Here is a 17908-nt window from a genome sequence, read left to right as displayed (position 1 = left end):
ACCCCGGAAGTTGTAGACTGCCAATCAGTGAAGAGCTGTGAAGCCGTGAAGTCAAACTCAAGCGTCTGTCTGGGTCCTTTTGTGGTTCAGCACAACAGTAAACAAAGCGGTCGAGATGGATGTAGACGAAGACAGACATTCTGTGTTGGCAACGATTCCCGAGATCGAGGATTTAAAGCCGGAACAAAGACAATGTTTGATTAATTTTATCAAGGGGAAAGACGTTATCGACCTTCTTCTACGAGATTTGGCGCATTACATACGTCATGACCAAATAGCAGCGATTGGTTAAATAAAAAAAGTACCGCCTACTGTCGAGCGAACAAATCCTAATGCTGCGAGGCTGATGAATCAGGCTAACTGTTTTTGGGATTGGGCCAAGTATTTACTTAATCGTGTGTCATGCTTTGTGTAGTAAACATGGAGTAACAAGAACCGATTAATACCTCACGACCAGCTCCCAATCGGCAATTGTAGGTCACAAGAATATCAAACTGTTGAAGTCATTCGTACAGTTTGAGAACATGAATCTTGAGCTGTGAACTTTTAAACCCTGCAATTTGGTCGTACAGTTTGAGCTGGGACTTGAAACTCTGAATTTTGAATCTGTGGAGTTGTGTTTTGTTTCATTCACGCACGTTTGAATGATATTTTTTTAATGAAACAAAACACAATTCCAGGCAGGTTTTTTGAGGCAATTTCAAAATTCAGAGTTTCAACTGGGGCTGTAAGATTGATCAAGTCTGTGATGAGGAAACAAGATTTTAACATAGATCAGGAAATAGCATATATGGACCCTTTAAATCAAATGTTAAACCTTACCTAAATTAGTCAAAGCTATGCAAAATAACGTCTGAATTCAGTCATTTTAACACACGTGGATATGTGTTTTTGCAGTCATGGTCATAAAAAACGTTTTAATGAGTTTTCCCATTTAACGAGTTTGTCCTCTGTTCAATCTGTTTCTGCAAATTCAGCCTTTTCCCTTAAAACTGGGTCACATGGCTGTGCTTTTCAACGACGGCGTCTATCACTCACGTGCAGAGCCGTTAAAATGTCCAAATCAAAAGCCCGCGGTTTGCAGAGGATGTAACCTTTAATTGCAAATTAATTATTCATGTTTGTGCTGAATGTTCTCCACAGACTGATCAAAGGAGATGTTAATGGGCTGGAAGGGGGGAGATTTTACACTTTACGAGGAAAAGGAGACGAATAAAAAGTTATTGTAGTCTGCTGTCCCCAGTCACGTCAGTGAGGAGGTTTCATGAGTTGAGACAATGGCACTAAAGTCTGCGCCGTGAAAAATAAGCTTCTACGTACATAAGAAACTTCTAAGGTGGACGGTCCGCTACTTGCTTATTTCTTTGCTTGGAATGTTCCATAGTAGGGCTTTAAACATACTGTATTTCCCTTGTATTTGTTCACCTACAGGTGTTTTATAGCTCAAAAATACCTTAAAAAAACAGGAATTCTCAACATGTGCAGGCTTGTTTCTCCATAGATCTGACCAGATAACCAAGTTTATTTTCATACTGTGGAACAATCGAAGCATCTCCATGGAGACAAGCAACTGGCAGACCCTCCAGAAAAATTACACAGTGCACCTTTATGTAGTTTGACTAGATTTATTTGCTAATTATTCAACTATACTGGAAAAAGTCTGCAATGAGTTTCACTGAAAAAATGTTACATCAAATCAAGTATTTAATTTAATCTTATTTGAGACGGATTCATTTTTTGTATGTTTCCACAAGGATGTAAATGTTTTGCTCAGAATGTTCCACAGTATGTCATTAAACTTATCCACCTGCACGGAGACCAGCAGCAGATTACCCCACCAGGTCAAGTTACTAGTAAGATCTGTGGAGAGGTGAGTCTACTTACAAGACAAGGCAAGTTTATTTAGCATAATTTAGTATTTAATTTAATTTTAAGTAAAGTGCTTTGTAGAAAGACATTAATATTGATGTTTCTGGAGGTATTTTGTAGCAATAAAATCATATGTAACCGAATAAATGCAAGAGAAGTTTAATGCCATACTGTGGAACATTCTAGGCCAGCGAACCTTCCAACCAGTAGCTCAGGAGATACCAGTAGCTCTCCACCCACTTTAAAGTAGCTCAACATGGGATTTCTGAATTCTGTGTATTGTGCTGAAGAAGTAAGATGTGATTAATTACCATTGTAAATGTATAATTTTGATGCCAAACTTTGTGCTCTGATAAACACTGTTGGGAGTAACGCGTTATAAAAGTAACAAATTACTGTAATGCATTGTTTGTTTTTTGCTGTAATGCAGTAATGTGGCATTACAGGGGAAAAATTTTTTAATATTTTACTCAGTACAAATGTTAGTAACGCGTGTTACAATGCTTTTTTAACCTGGATTGAAGTGGTGGGTTTTTCGTTTTTCTTCATACAAATTTGCTAAAATCACTGCGATATCAGCAGCGGTGAAACGCCATCGTTACAGTTCCAAATGTCGGGACGGGCCCAGAGGTGCGCTAAAAAAAAACGGCGGGTAACTGCAGGCGAAAGGACCGGAGAAGAGCTCCACGCCCCATGGGGTGAATCACAGCCGACGCCCGATCGCGGTTTGTTTACATCCTGCGTCACAGACTTGGGATTCTCTCAGGGCTGGTCCTAGATTCCAAGTCCTAGTCAAAGATTAGTCCTGGTTTGACCCTGGTTTAGTCCTCAGTTCAGTCTTGGTTCAGTCCAGGTTCAGTCCATATATGGCACAAAAGTTCGGCATCTTCAGTTATTTTGAGAGTAACTTAAAGTACTGCAGTAGTCGTGTAATGTTTTACATTTTAAATGCAGTAATATTGTAATGTAACAAATTACTTTAAAATTACACTAACAAGTCATAAATACACATTACATCCGCATTACAGTTTTGAAGTAACTTGCCCAACAGTACTGATAAGTGGGTAATGGTTTATGTTTTACTGGAATCTCACTGTTCCCCCTTTAAGGCTTGCAGAGGCTCTTGTGTATAAGGTCAGTTTTTTTATGACTGCTAAAACAGGTCGTTCTCTGGTGGTTTTGTTTTGTAAAAGTAGCTCACTGGAGGAAAAACATTGGAGACCCTGTTCTAGGCAATACAACAACACATCCACAGAGACAAGCAGATGGTGGAAAGTTATAACAAGGGCACCTTAAAGAAAAATCATCTGCTCATGTAACACGTCAAAGCCACTCAAATCAAGATCTACTGTTTTTAATCTTAATAATGAAATCTATTTGACAATAATCTCTTTTTTGCAGTGCACATTTCAGAACTTGTTGTATTACATTTCTGTATTAATTTGGCTTGAAATGAGAAACTAAATCAGGCAAACAGGTTATTTCAAGTGCAATTTTCTCTCCTTATCAGCAAAGGCAGATTTGTGAAATAAGAAGTAATGTGTTGGAACAAGTCAAATGATCTGACTACAAAAGTGAAGGGATCCAAAGTAGTTAAAACTATCCACGTAAGATTAACACCCAAAATTTATTTAAAGCAGCACTGTGTAACTTTTCCTGTAAGGGTCTGTCACCTGCTTGTCTCTTGCCTTTGTGTTTTTATTGCTCAGAAATACCCTGTAAACATGCATTCTTACTGGGAGAGCAGCCACTTCTCCACAGATCTGACCTGTAACTCAGGTTTTCTCCATGAAGATAGACAGATAAATCCAAGTATCATCTGTTCATTCATTTTTCAGTATAAAAAACAAAAATAAGAAAAAAAACAACTGTTTTCTTCATTATTTGTCTCCAAAACAAAAATGAAAAAACAGATAATGATTCGTTTTTTCAGTTTTTGATTTTGTGTTTAAATGAACAATGGAAAAAAAACGGACGGTTTAAGTCATTTCCATGACTTAAACTGAGATGCGGGACTTTTGTGCCACATACGGACTGAACCAGGTTCGTGACCAGACCAGAACCAGACCAGGACTGAGACCAGAATTTAGACCAGGACCTGGCCAGGACTGAGTCTGGGACCAGACCAGGACCAGGACCAGAACTGAGAGCGGGACCAGGACCAGGCCTCTGCAGAAATACTGAAATATCAATATATCGTATTGTTTAATGTGATGATACAGTATCGATATCATGGGCTGCTGTATCGATATATCACCAAGAGTATTTTCTGGTATATTTTAGTCAATTATTTTGCAGCGCTACAGTTTTATTGCTTGTTTAGACAAAAGAAATTCATTTATGAAACACATTTTGTTCGTTCACACTAATCGGATGGAAAACGGCTCCAGAGACGGAACGATCTGGTGCCACCAGCTCCCACGAATTCATCTGAGTACAGATCTGATCTGGCACTGTGTGGACGCCTGAAAACGCTGATACGCTGATGTAGGAGCTCTAGTTACCGTCCTTATTGGACCACGTCACTGTGACTTGCGCCTTCCTGATTTGCTGGTCATATGACATTGGTCATGTGATGCTATTGCAGAAAACAGTTTAAACAAACCAAAGACAAACGGGAAACAGCGTAGCTGGAACTACTTAACAGACTCACCATTAGCAGAACATCCCTCTGTCACAGAAAGAACACTCATATTCCACTGAGTCGTGTCCTTTAGTCCGACAGAAGCTGAACCACATCAGCGGACAATAACGAGCTGTTTTTTGAGCACTTAGTTTATGCAAATGAACCATGTGATTTTAAGTTTCATTTCTGTAAAGCGTAAACAGATACAGATAGAAGCTGTGTGGATAGGGAAGGCTTGCGTACACAGAAATGACGTGTTTGGACGCAAATTGTTTCCAACACGGTGATACAGTGATTCGTTTCAGTGTAAATGTAACCTAAAATGTTTGTGTTTTATATTAACTTTAATATATCATATCGAATCGAAAGAGATATGTATCGTATCACGGCAGCTTCTTAATGATACCCAGCCCTAATCCTGGCCTTGCAAAAACATCTCCATGAAGATCCACCAGAAAAATTGTGTTCCCTTAACTCCTGTATTCTCATTTTTGCAGTACAAACTCTGGCGGGTTTTGAAATTGCTTTGTTTTGTTCACAGTGAATTTGTTACAAAAGCTGAACCAATTTTGCCGTCTGGTCTGGTCTAGTCTGGAGACAATGGAAATGCGCCTCTTCAAAGCCTGGCCCCAGTTTCATGTAAATTGTTGTGATTGTAAAAGTGAAACAAAAGGTGCCACCAGGAGGGCATTTTCAAAACATTATTTGTTCCAGAGACGCGTTTAAAATGTGAATTTCAGTTTAACGTATGCGTCAATAAGTCAGACACAAGGCCCTTTGAAATGAGGTAAAAGGGAAAACCACATAACATCAGATCTAAATGTGATTGGATTTTAAACGGGACACAGACGTCCATTGTTTTGCTTCTATATTAACATGAAAAGAAAATAAACAATGGAGCATATGCAAAGGTGCACTGTGTAACTCTTCTGCACCTGCTTTTCGGATAGAGATGTTATTGCTTTGCCGGGAATGTTCCACAATATGGCATTAAACATATTCATTGTTGGTTGTCGAACTGTTTTGGTACGGGATGTTTGGTTGGGTCCAGGCCTGTGCGCGAGTGAGTTTGCGCAATTCATGTGTGTTTACCAGGGCTGGGTATCGTTAAAAAGTTGCCAATACGATACATACCTCGATACACAGACCACGATACGATACATACCTCGATACAGCACACTTTCGATTCGATACAATATATTTATTTTTTTTAGATTTATATTGAATTTTAAATTGCCTCGCGCTCGAACGACAAGAAAAAGTTTTTGTGTCTCTGTTTGTGGTGTGAAATTATGGAACAACAACTTGAAAATAGAATTAAAACTTTGTTCAAATACACATGTATTCAAAAGTGCAATTAAAAAATGTATTACTTCAAAATACTGTGCGGAAGAAATGAATGCTTAGTGTATATGTGTGCATGTATATGTATGTGTATGTATATGGGTGTATATATGTGTAGCGGGTGGTGCCACAGGGTGTCGCTGCTGGGCCACACCCAGGCGGAATTTAAGGGGAAGTTGGCTGTGTGCCCGGGAGGTGTCAGTTTCCGTGGGTGGCCAGGTAGACCGCTGGACCCACGTGTGCGTGCGTTTGGCTGAAGATACGGGTGGGTTTTTATGATGGTTTGTGTGTGATTGGTGTAAATGAAACTGTGTTTTGAAAATTGATTGTTGTGTGTTTAGGGCGGCCACGCTGTTTTTAAAAAGAAACTTGAGCGGTGCTACGGGGAAGCTGTGTGTGGATGTACGACACAGGTAGCAGCATTTTAAATTGGTTTTAAATCATTAAAGTTTATTCACAAGTGTGCTCCAGCGTTTATAGTTAGGGCAGCCATCTTCACAACAATCCTCGTAAATCTACGGTCGTCACACCCCGGTTCTCATTTTCTCCTTTCACCTGCACAGAATCCCCCCCCCCAAACCTGCCTCATACTTTAAAACTTAGTTCGTTTTTACCTCTGTCGACTTTTAAAAATTCCATCCAGAATATCTTACAGGATAACTGCACATGTTTCTAACACATTTAAACAGTTGATAGTCAAGGTCAGTTAAATAAAATCAATCAATGAACCTGCCCAGGGACGACAGGCGGAAATTAGCACTGCTGCTACAACCTGAGGTACAACACATCTCTCCTGTTAAGGTTAATGCAAAAATTGTGCGCTGCCCCTGTCTCAAATAAATAAATAAATGAATAAATCTTTAATCTGCAAATGTTTCACTGTCTTATATCTCTATTCGCTGTTTCATGTTATAGTCTATGTGTGAGTGTTTTCTGTTTGTGCTTTTGTTTTATTCTGCCTCTTGTCCAAGTCATCACTGTAAATGAGAAGGTCTTACCTGGTAAATAAATAAATATAAATAAATAAAAAATAAATATACCTGCACAAACCTGTGACCTCTGTCCCTGAGAAATCGTATTTTCAATCGCTGGACATTGTAACTGCAGCAGATCTGCACTTACTGCAGACAATGTGAACAAGCTGTATTTTTTTTTCTGGCCAAAAATATGAAGATTGAGTAAAATTTCATGCTGGAACTGTTAGTGCTGCACTTTACTTTTTGAAAAGTTTTGTTTACTGTTTACAAGGAATGTATTTTTTATACTATTTCAAAAAATTTTTGCTTATTTGAGAATATTTTATTTAACTTATTAGTATTACCAAACAGCACTTTGCATTTATTTTATTTTCCTGTTTGTATAATGTTAAAAAAAGTTGTTGGTTTAATAAACACACAAATAAACAAATGGTTTTGCATTTTGTTCCCAAACTGTACCGAAAATGAACCGAACCGTGACCTCAAAACAGAGATAAGTACCAAACCGTGACATTTGTGTAAAGTTACACCCCTAATAATACTCATATCTGCAATGCCACTAATGCATTACTTCTGCAGTTCAGCTAAATTATCTGTATTTTTATGTATTAAACAAACTGGTGTCCCTGTAGTTTAGATCTCAACAAAATACGTAATTAAAGTTTCTCTCAAATATTAAGGTTTAAAATCTGAACTTTTGAACAGAATCCAATACGATACAAACATAAATTAAAAAAATCTATTTCATAACACTTGAAAGAAACATTTAAATCAGATCATTTTAAAAGACCCATATTTTACCATTTCTGATCTGTTCTAATGTTGTGGAGTTGTGTTTTATTTCATACACACGTTTAACACACAAACCCTGCATATTTAAGATGAGCTCCACTGTGTTTTTAAACTCCATGCATCTTCAGTAGGACAATTTTGACCATTTCAACCCTGGAATTGTCAATCTTTACTAAACAAAAGGTAAAAAGTAGATGTTCACAGAGCATTTTGAGCTTTGGAGACGCAGATTGAGGAATAAAATGTTACTCAAACATGTGCAAATGAAAAAAAAGACAGCTCCAGGTCTGTTTTTTGCGGCGGTAACGATATTCTAACACGTCTTAAAGCTCAGAAGAGTCAATTTTGCATAATACAAGACCTTTAACCTCAAAACTACGATAAGGATAATTGAAAAGCTCCTTGGCGGTGGGCTGAGGTTTGACTTAAATCTTGACTGGTACCAAATGGGTCAAGCAAATGAAGCTTCTAATCCCAATAATGACTTTGCCGAGGTCTCCACCTGACTCCGCCCCCTCCTCGGCGCGCTGTGGCCCCTCCCCCTCCTGATATAGAGCATTAATCTGAGCATCAGGGCCGGGATTACATTCAGGATTACAGAGACTGAGAGGACCCACTCCCAGCCTGTGTCACTGTATCACCCTCATCATTTAACCCCTGCCCTCTCGTCTATCCGTCCATCTACTCCCCCTCCTCCTCCTCCCTCCCTCCCTCGCTCTCGCTCTCAGCTGTACAATCCATCTTTTTCTCTGCTTCATCCTCTCTCTTTCCATTTCACTCTGCCACATTCATCTTTCTCTGGCAGTCTCTTTCTCTCTCCATCTCTTTCTCTCCTTTATCTGCCCTCTGTCTTCCTATCTTTTTCTCTCTGTCTCAGTCTCGTTCTTCTCTTCCTCCCTCTCTCTCTTCCTCTCTCTCTCGCATTCTCTTCATCTCTTCCTCTCTCACTATCACCCCCTCTCTCCTTTCCTTCATCTTTCTCTCTCGCTTATCCGTCCATCTACTCCCCCTCCTCCTCCTCCCCTCTCTCTCTCTCAGCTGTACAATCCATCTTTTTCTCTGCTTCATCCCCTCTCTCTCTCCCTCCTTCCCTTCATCTCTCTTTTTCCCTTCCCCTCTCTCTCTCTTTTCCCTTTCCTCTCTCCCCGTCTCATTCCCTTCCTCTCTCCCTCTCCCTCCTCCCCTTCCTCTCTCTCTCTCTTTTCCTTTTCCTCTCTCCCTCTCTCCTTCCCTTCCTCTCTCTCTTTTCCCCGCCTCTTTCCCCCTCTCTCTCTTTTCCCTTTCCTCTCTCCCTACCTCTTCTCCCCTTCCTCTTTCTCTCCTTCCCTTCCTCTCTCCCTACCTCTCCTCCCCTTCCTCTCTCTCTCTCTCTTTCTCTTTCCCTCTGTCTCCTTCCCTTCCTCTCTCTCTCTTTTCTCTTTCCCTCTGTCTCCTTGCCTTCCTCTCTCTCTTTTCCCTTTCCTCTTTCCCCCGTCTCCTTCCCTTTCTCTCTCCCTCCTTCCCTTCATCTCTCTTTTTCCATTCCTCTCTCTCTCTTTTCCCTTTCCTCTCTCCCTCCTCCCCTTCCTCTCTCTCACTATCACCCCGTCTTTCCTTCCCTTCCCCTCTCTCTCTTTCCAATTCCTCTCTCCCTCTCTCTCCTTCCCTTCCTCTCTCTCTCTTTCCCCTCTGTCTCCTCCCCTTCCTCTGTCTCTCTTTTTCCCTTCCTCTCTCCCTCTCCATCCACCACCTCCCTCTGTCTCTCTTTTCCCCTTTCTCTTTCCCGCTCCGTCCATCCCTTCATCTCTCTTTGCTCTTTTTCCCTTCCTCTCTCTCCCTCTCCTCCCCTTCCTCTCTCTCTCTTTTCCCTTTCCTCTCTCCCTCTGTCTCCTTCCCTTCCTCTCTCTCTCTTTTCTCTCTCCCTCTGTCTCCTTCCCTTCCTCTCTCTCTCTCTATCACCCCCTCTTTCCTTCCCTTCCCCTCTCTCTCTTTTCCCTTTCCTCTCTCCCTCTGTCTCCTTCCCTTCCCCTCTTCTCCTTCCCTTCCCCTCTCTCTTTTCCCCTTCCTCTCTCCCTCCCGTCATCTCTCTCTTTTTCAGTTCCTCTCTCTTTTACCCTCCCTCTCGCTCCCTTCTTCACTCTTCCTCTCTCTCCCTTCTTCACTCTTCCTCTCCCCTCTCTCTCTCCCTCTCTCTCTCTCTTATCATTCGCTCCAGTCGTTGCTGCACCGTCTCTGCTCTCGGTCTGTGACACTTCATCGCTCCTTCAATCTCTCACTCGTTTTTTTTTTTTCCTTCAGACTTTTCCTTCTTTTTTAAACGTCTTTTTTCTCCTTGTCCTCCGCTGGAGAATCAGGGGCACAGATACAGATCAGTTTGTCTAAATGATGAACCTGCGACGGCAAAAACGAAAAGCAAATTTATCACCTCCAGAGCACAAACGCACAGACCAGAGGAAAGTGCAACGGTTCAAATTTACTGTGGAAAAAATATAAATTATAGTTTTCATTTTTAGTTATCCATCCATTTTCTTCCAGTTATCTGAGGCCGGGTCATGGGGGCAAAAGTCTAAACAGGGACTCCTAGCCTTCCTTCACCCCAGACACTTCCTCCAGCTCCTCCGGGGGAATCCTGAGGCGTTCCCAGGCCAGTCCAGAGACATAGTCCTTCTAGCGTGTCCTGGGTCTTCCCCGGGGCCTCCTCCTAGACCAGGGGTGTCAAACTCATTTTGTTCCGGGGGCCTGTATCCAACCTATTTTGATCCCAAAGGGGCCGGATCAGAAAACTCATGTCATATAAACCCCAAAAATAATAATAAGTTCAAATATTTGTGCAGAGAAACACAAATCTATTACAGAAATCTTTTTTAATTGATGAACTCTTTCTTATTATAAGTTTATAATATTATGAACAACCTGAAACTTTAAGAAAAATTCAATTTCAACACAAAGTTTTAACATTAACTTGTCTGTAAACAGGAATAAGTCCATTTTTGTTGTAAAATCCTGCACTCAGCTCCACTTTTCTCATGTTGGACATTTTTCTGATGAGGGTGTCACGGTCAACAGTCAAAACGATCGTCCTTTAAGAGCGTTTGGAAAAAGACAAGTCTTCATTTGTGCTGCTCTGGTGGGAGGGGCCACGTACAAAGGCTCTGGAGATGCTGCTGTGCTAAGCGGCGCAGAAAATTACCAATATTTTAATAGAAAATATAATTAAAATATTTTAGTAGAAAATCACCCAAGGGCCACATTAAAAGTCTTGGAGGGCCGGATCTGGCCCCTGGGCCTTATGTTTGACACCTGTGTCCTAGTGGGACATGCCCTGAACACCTTCTGAGGGAGGCGTCCAGGAGGAATCAGAAACAGATGCCCGAGCCGCCTCAGCTGCTCCTCTCATTCTTTTATTTCATCTCGTTTAGATTATTGTAATTCTCTTTTTACTTGTTTTAATGCTTCTACTCTTAAACGGCTGCAACTTGTACAAAATGCGGCTGCAAGGTTTTTAACAGGAGCAAACAGACGAACTCACATTACACCTGTTTTCTCTTCACTGCACTGGCTTCCTGTTAAGCTCCGTGTTGATTTAAAAATTTTGGTTTCATTTTACAGAGCTTTAAACGGACAGGCGCCCCAGTGTATCAGTGACTTACTGCGCCCCGACTCCTCAGGCCGCGCCCTCCGGTCCTCAGGTCAGGGCCTCTCGATGGTCCCAAAGAGCCGATTTAATACTCGGAGTGACGTTTGCTTTCAGGCTGTGGCTCCCAAATTATGGAATGCCCTGCCCCCAGTCCTACGTGAGGCAGACTCTATAGACTCTTTTAAAAAGCAGCTCAAGACACAGGCTTTTAGTTGACTGTATCTGTACTTCTTCTGTTGTTTATGTAGTTTTTATGCTGTTTTGTTTGTTTTTTTTAATCTGTGAAAGGTGCTCTATAAATAAAGATTTACTTACTTACTTTACTTACGCTCGACGTGGAGGAGCAGCGGCTCAACTCCGAGCTCCTCCAATGTGACTGAGCTCCTCACCCTATCTCTAAGGGAGAACTCAGTCACCCTGCGGAAGAAACTCATTTTGGCCACTTGCATCCGCGATCTCGTCCTTTCGGTCATTACCCAGAGCTCATGACCGTAGGTGAGAGTAGGAACGAAGACTGACCGGTAAAATCAAGAGCTTTGCCTTTTGTCTCAGCTCCCTCTTCACCACAACGGTCCGATACAGCGATATTTTTAGTTAGTAAAATGCAAAAGCTCTCATGAGTTTTAAAACGTGTTATAATGTTCAATCATCACAAACATGAGTTGTGGTTTGTTTCATTCACACATTTTTGATGAACAAAAAACATAGATCAGAAAGAGTTTACTACGAGGGTCTGTGTAGTATTCCTTCTTTTGAATTTCAATTAAGAACAAAAAAACATAAAACAGTTTATTTAATTATTCTGTTTTAGTGTTAAAAAACATTCTATATGCAATACCTCTACTTACAATATTTAATTTAGCTTCTGTCGGTTTAAAGGACACGTGGAATATGAGTGTTGTTTCTGTGACAGAGGGGTGTTCTGCTGATGGTGAGTCTGTTCTGTGCGTCTGTCGCGTTGGAGATGATTCAGGTGAAACTTTTCAGAGATTATACGTCTGCAGGTCATACACATAGACCGTACAGTTTACCAAAGTCGTATTAAAACATTTTGGTAATACAGTAAAATCATATACCCCAATAAAATCTTGAGAAGGCTTAACGGTATCAAAATCTGGATACTGCCCAACGCCAATGTGCACATGATAAAAAGCCTAAAAAGATTGTTTCAGCTTTCACTTATTAAACGATAAGTCGATATTTTAATTATAATGACAAATGGACATGTGAATTTTAGTTTGACTCTGAATTCAGACAAAATTTGAGATGCAGAGGAGCTCGTGTACCACCTGAACGAGCTCTGAAACACCATTGTTCCACAGTATGGCATTAAACAAACAAATATTTCCCTAAATCGCCCAAGAGGGAATTCATGTTTAAGGATTTTTGTACCATGAAATGTCCTTTGTATGTGCTGAACCGTTTGACTTTCCCATGTAAAAGAACATTTCACATTTTAATTAGACAATTAAACAGGCTGGAAAAAAAACATAAGAGGGACTGACCTTTGTTGCCACTAGCAACTGAAGTTAAGCAAAGGAGAAGGAAGGAGAGAAAATTCATTGTGTCCATCTGAGGAAAGAGAAAAAGAGAAAGAGAAAGAGTCACAAGAGGAGAGGAGGGAGAGGGGGAAGAGATGAAAGAAAGAAAAGGGGGACAGTCACGGGAAGAAGAGAGAGGAGGAAAGAGAGAAAGAGACAAAGGAAGGAGAAAGAGGAATAGTGGAGGAGGAGAGAGAGACAGAGAGAAACATGAGAGTGAAAAAAGAAAGAGAGAGGTGAAGGGAGGAGAGAGACAAGGGCAAGAGGAGAGAAGGAGAGAGAGAAGGAAGGGAGGGGGGGGGGTAGAGGAGAGAGAGAAGGACAAGAGGTAACGAGGGATGAGGGGAAGGAGGGATAGAGACGTGTATCAACATCTGATCAGAACAGAACAGCAGGTCACAGTCACAAGAAAAAACAAAGGCACGAGACGCGAAGAGTCTGTGTGTCTGTAAAGTGTCTCTGTGTGAGTCCAGATAAACCAGGACTAAACCAGGACTAAACCAGGACTAAACCAGGACTGAACCAGGACTGAACCAGGACTAAACCAGGACTAAACCAGGACTAAACCAGGACTGAACCAGGACTAACCAGGACTAACCAGGACTAAACCAGGACTAAACCAGGACTGAAACCAGGACTGAACCAGGACTGAACCAGGACTGAACCAGGACTAAACCAGGACTGAACCAGGACTGAACCAGGACTGAACCAGGACTAAACCAGGACTGAACCAGGACTGAAACCAGGACTAAACCAGGACTGAACCAGGACTGAACCAGGACTAAACCAGGACTAAACCAGGACTGAACCAGGACTGAACCAGGACTGAACCAGGACTGAACCAGGGCTAAACCAGGACTGAACCAGGACTAAACCAGACTGAACCAGGACTGAAACCAGGACTAAACCAGGACTGAACCAGGACTGAACCAGGACTGAACCAGGGCTAAACCAGGATTTAACCAGGCCTAAACTAGATCTGACCCAGGAGTGAACCAGGACTATATCAAGATTAGGACTAGGACAAAATCAGATCTGAAACAGAATAGAACTAGGACTAGACCAAGATTTAACCAGGACTAAAGCAGGACTAAACCTGGACTAACCCAAAACTAATCCAGGATTTAACCAGGTCTAAACCAGATCCGACCCAGGATTAATTGGATTAAACCAGGACTAAATTAGATCTGAAAAAAATGAACTAGGACTAGACCAAAATTAAACCAGGAATAAGACAGGACTGAACCAGGACTAACCCAAAACTAACCCAGGATTTAACCAGATCTAAACCAGATCTGAACCAGGATTGAACCAGGACTAAATCAGATCTGAAAAAGGATTGAACTAGGACTAGACCAAGATTAAACCAGGGATAAACCAGGACTAACCTAAGACTAGCCCAGGATTTAACCAGGTCTAAACCAGATCTGAGCCAGAATTTAACTAAGACTAGACCTAGATTAAACCAGGAATACACCCGGACTAAACCAGGACTGAACCAGGACCGAACCAGGTCTAAACCAGATCTGAGTCAGGATTGAACCAGGACTAGACCAAGATTATACCAGGAATAAACCAAGATTGAACCAGGACTAACCCAGGATTTAACCAGGACTAAACCAGATATAAACCAGGACTGAACCAGGACTAAACCAGGACTAACCCAAAACTAACCTAAGATTTAACCAGGTCTAAACCAGATCTGAGCCAGGATTGAACCAGGACTGGACCAAGATTAAACCAGGACTAAATCAGATCTGAAACAGGACTGAACTAGGACTACCAAGATTTAACCGGGACTAAAGCAGATCTGAACCAGGTATAAACCCAAACTAAACCAGTTCTGAAACAGGACTAAACCAGGACCAAAAGAAAACTACATCAGGACCTAAACCAACACAGATCTAAATGGTTTTAATGAAACCAGGTCTAAAGCATGATTGGGATTAATTGGTCTGTAACGAGCTGGTGTCTTGTAAGAGAAAATAAAGTCATTTTCTGGCCAATAAAAATGTTATAGAGCAGAACAGCAAGGATTATAAAATACTTTACAGCCTAGTTACCATGCCGCCCATTATCAGGACATTATTAAAATCCACACAGTTGAGTTTGGACCTCTTTTCAAAAACCCCTGGGAACCTTTGAGAATCTTTGGAGACCTCCAGGCTGGTAATGATTGGTCTAAACTCGATATAATCTATATAATCTTTACTGTAAACTGGAGCAAACCAGGTATAGAAACTAGGACTACACCAGATCTGACCCACGGGACTAAGCCTGGACTAAACATGGACGTTATTAATCAGTAAAGGGCACTGGACACGAGGGACTGGTATCTGATATCGGCACCAATATTGAAAAAGCTGACTTCCAAATATCGGTTCAGTCGATATCCTGGATAAATAAATATATTTTGACGTAATAAAACAATTAACTCGTCAAGTTCAGAATGTTTGAATTTATACAGACATGTTCAGCTGTTACTTGTGGGAAAAATAACAGCTCCTTAACACTTTTGGATCGGTTTTGTCTTGTTTTATTTTAGTTTTAAGGAAATATGTAAAGTTGTGGTCTCAAAATTGGAATCAGAACTGAAAAAGCTGGATCGGTGCATCCAGGTCTGACATCGGACTGAAAGCCATGAATAAACCTGGTAAACTAGTGTGTTCACTCTTGTTATTTGGCCTTAAATTTGGTCCCTTTTTAGTCCTGATATAGACTTGGGTTAGTTCTGTTCTAGTCCTGTTCTAGTCCAGGTCTAGTTTTGGGTTTAGTCCTGGTTTAGTCTCTCTGAATAAATATGCAAGTGTGAACACATCCTTAGATGCAGACCTGACTTTTTATCTTGTTTTATTTTAGTTTTAAGGAAATATTTAAAGTTATGGTCTGAAAGCCAAGTCTAAACCTGAACTGAATACAGTTAAGGAAAGGTAAACCAGTGCATTCACTCTTGTTATTTGGTCTTAAATTTGGTTCTGTTTTATTCCTGATGTGGACTTGGGTTAGTCCTGTTCTAGTCCTTGTCTAATCCAGGTCTAGTTTTGGGTTTAGTCCTGGTTTAGTCTCAATTTTCCTGTGGTGAATGAATGTGCAAGTGTGATCACATCCTTGGATACATATCTCCAAGACGTAACACATTTGGGTCAGTTTTGTCTTGTTTTATTTTGTTATTTGGTCTTAAATCTGGTCCTGTTTTATTCTTCATGTGACTTGGGTTAGTCCTGTTTTAGTCCAGGTCTAGTTTGGGGTTTAGTCCTGGTTTAGTCTCAGTTTTGATGTCCTGAATGAATATGCAAGTGTGATCACATCCTTAGAAACAAATCTAGAGAACTAAACACATTTCTGTCTTGTTTTATTTTAGTTTTAAGGAAATATTTAAAGCTATGGTCTCAAAATTGGTATCAGGACTGAAAAAAAACTGGATCGGTCTGACATCGAACTAAAAGCCATGTCTAAACCTAGTAAAATAGTGCATTCACTGTTGATTTGATCTTAAATTTGGTCGTGTTTTATTCCTGATGTGAATTTGTGTACTGTCTTTGTGTACTCCTGTCCTAATCCAGGTCTAGTTTTGGGTTTTGTCCTGGTTTAGCCTCAATTTTGATATCGTGAATGAACATGAAACTGTGAGCACATCCTTGGCTTCATATCCCCAGGACTCAAACGGTGTATAATCTTGTCTAAACCAGGACCAGAGCGAATATGGGCTACTTACCGGACCTCTACTCTATTCAACATTCCCAGCCACGCTCAGACCCCATGGTGTCACTAAAGCTGCTAGATAAAATTAAGCTTTTACGCGTGTAAACCTGTTAGATCCACGGCAGAGTGAATGAAACCAACGCTGACATATCCTGACATAGTTATTTCCAGTTTGAGCTCCAAAAACCCAGCTCAGTAAAGGCTCTATTTTGAAACCTCACGGCGTAGCTTAGTCATTCTTGTGTTCTATTAATTGTAGCTCAAATGAAGGTGCTGGAAAGGTAGGCTTTTAATGTAGCAGCCTCAGCACTGGCCACAAATGATAGAATGAGTCCTTGGGGGTTAGCGCTCATTGACATAACAGCTATAGGGCCTCGTATTTCTGCGTTTAAACGTATTCCTCACCTCTCTGCGCAGCCCAGGGGCACGTAAAACATATGCCAGGAGGATATGTGCGAATGTGCAACACGGGTTTAAGCGCTTTGATCACAGGTTGCTGGCTGCGATGGTGCTGAAACATGCTATGCGACATGAAGCGGGCTGTTTTACGCGCAAACGCTTGACTTGAACGCGTAAAAAGGGCTGTAATCGCGCGCAAACGTCGGATTAACTCAACAATTACGCGCGGATTGAAGGTGAAACGTGGTGTAACAGAGGGGGTACATTACCGTGGCGACACTGCTGATGCTCCTGGATGATGCCCAGTCTCTACGCGCGCAGCATCCGCCTCTCACGCCCCTGCCCTCGGCTCAAACGACTTCCCAGAGCCCCGCAGGCACGATCTCTGCGCGACCGGTGCTCAAATCGGTGGGAAAAGAGAAAATAGGAAGGCTTCAGGCGCGCGCTTCAGCAAGTAGGGAACGCGGGGGAGCTGGGAGACGGATGGTGTCCTTGTTTTCGGTGCGCTACGGTAAGAGAAGGGGGGAAAGCGTTTGGGAATATTACGGTGCTCGCGTCCCCTCCCTCTCGGCGCTTCTCTACCCGCCCACACTGCGTCGCGTCCTTCTCCCTCTCCATCTCCATCGCTCCATCGGCCCCCACCTGCCCGTAGTGCACCGACTGATGCTGCTTTTTGCTGTACAACGCACATTCACAGTGACTCAGGCCGCACAAGCGTCTATTCTCCGCGATCCGCACACCCCCGTAACAACAACACACGCTTTTTTTGCTCCCGTTTTTAAATATTATTATTCACTCTGTGGCTCCTCTGATCCCCTCGGCTCGTATTTATAGACTGCAAAATGACGTCATGTGCCAGACCAGAGACCAGAGACCAGAGAGACCTCACGGAGACCACCTGTCCCCGTCTTTTGATTGTCCTGCTGCACTCATTTAGGCCCCTGTCCCTCATTCTTTGTGTTGATTTATTTTTATTGACGCACAGAAAACAAAACTATACATTTTCATTGCATAAATTAACACTTTTTTTTCTTGAATTCTG

General features: G+C 41.7%; 1 protein-coding gene across 1 annotated transcript in view; it reads right to left on the bottom strand.

The window, feature by feature from the left end:
• clstn3 (calsyntenin 3) overlaps positions 1–17342 on the bottom strand; it is a 101534-nt gene extending 84192 nt beyond the window's left edge. Inside the window, exons 1-2 of the mRNA XM_055163796.1 lie at positions 17136–17342; positions 12730–12796 (exon numbers count right to left, since the gene is read on the bottom strand). Coding sequence (XP_055019771.1) covers positions 12730–12796 — 67 coding nt within the window. The 5' untranslated portion in view covers positions 17136–17342. The remainder of the gene's footprint in view (positions 1–12729; positions 12797–17135) is intronic.
• Positions 17343–17908: the final 566 nt, after the last annotated feature.

This window comes from Boleophthalmus pectinirostris, unplaced genomic scaffold (assembly GCF_026225935.1).
Source record: "Boleophthalmus pectinirostris isolate CB_2022bp ecotype Guang Dong unplaced genomic scaffold, ASM2622593v1 HiC_scaffold_6, whole genome shotgun sequence".
Lineage (NCBI taxonomy): Eukaryota > Metazoa > Chordata > Actinopteri > Gobiiformes > Gobiidae > Boleophthalmus > Boleophthalmus pectinirostris.
This window is presented reverse-complemented; position numbering and strand designations above follow the sequence as displayed.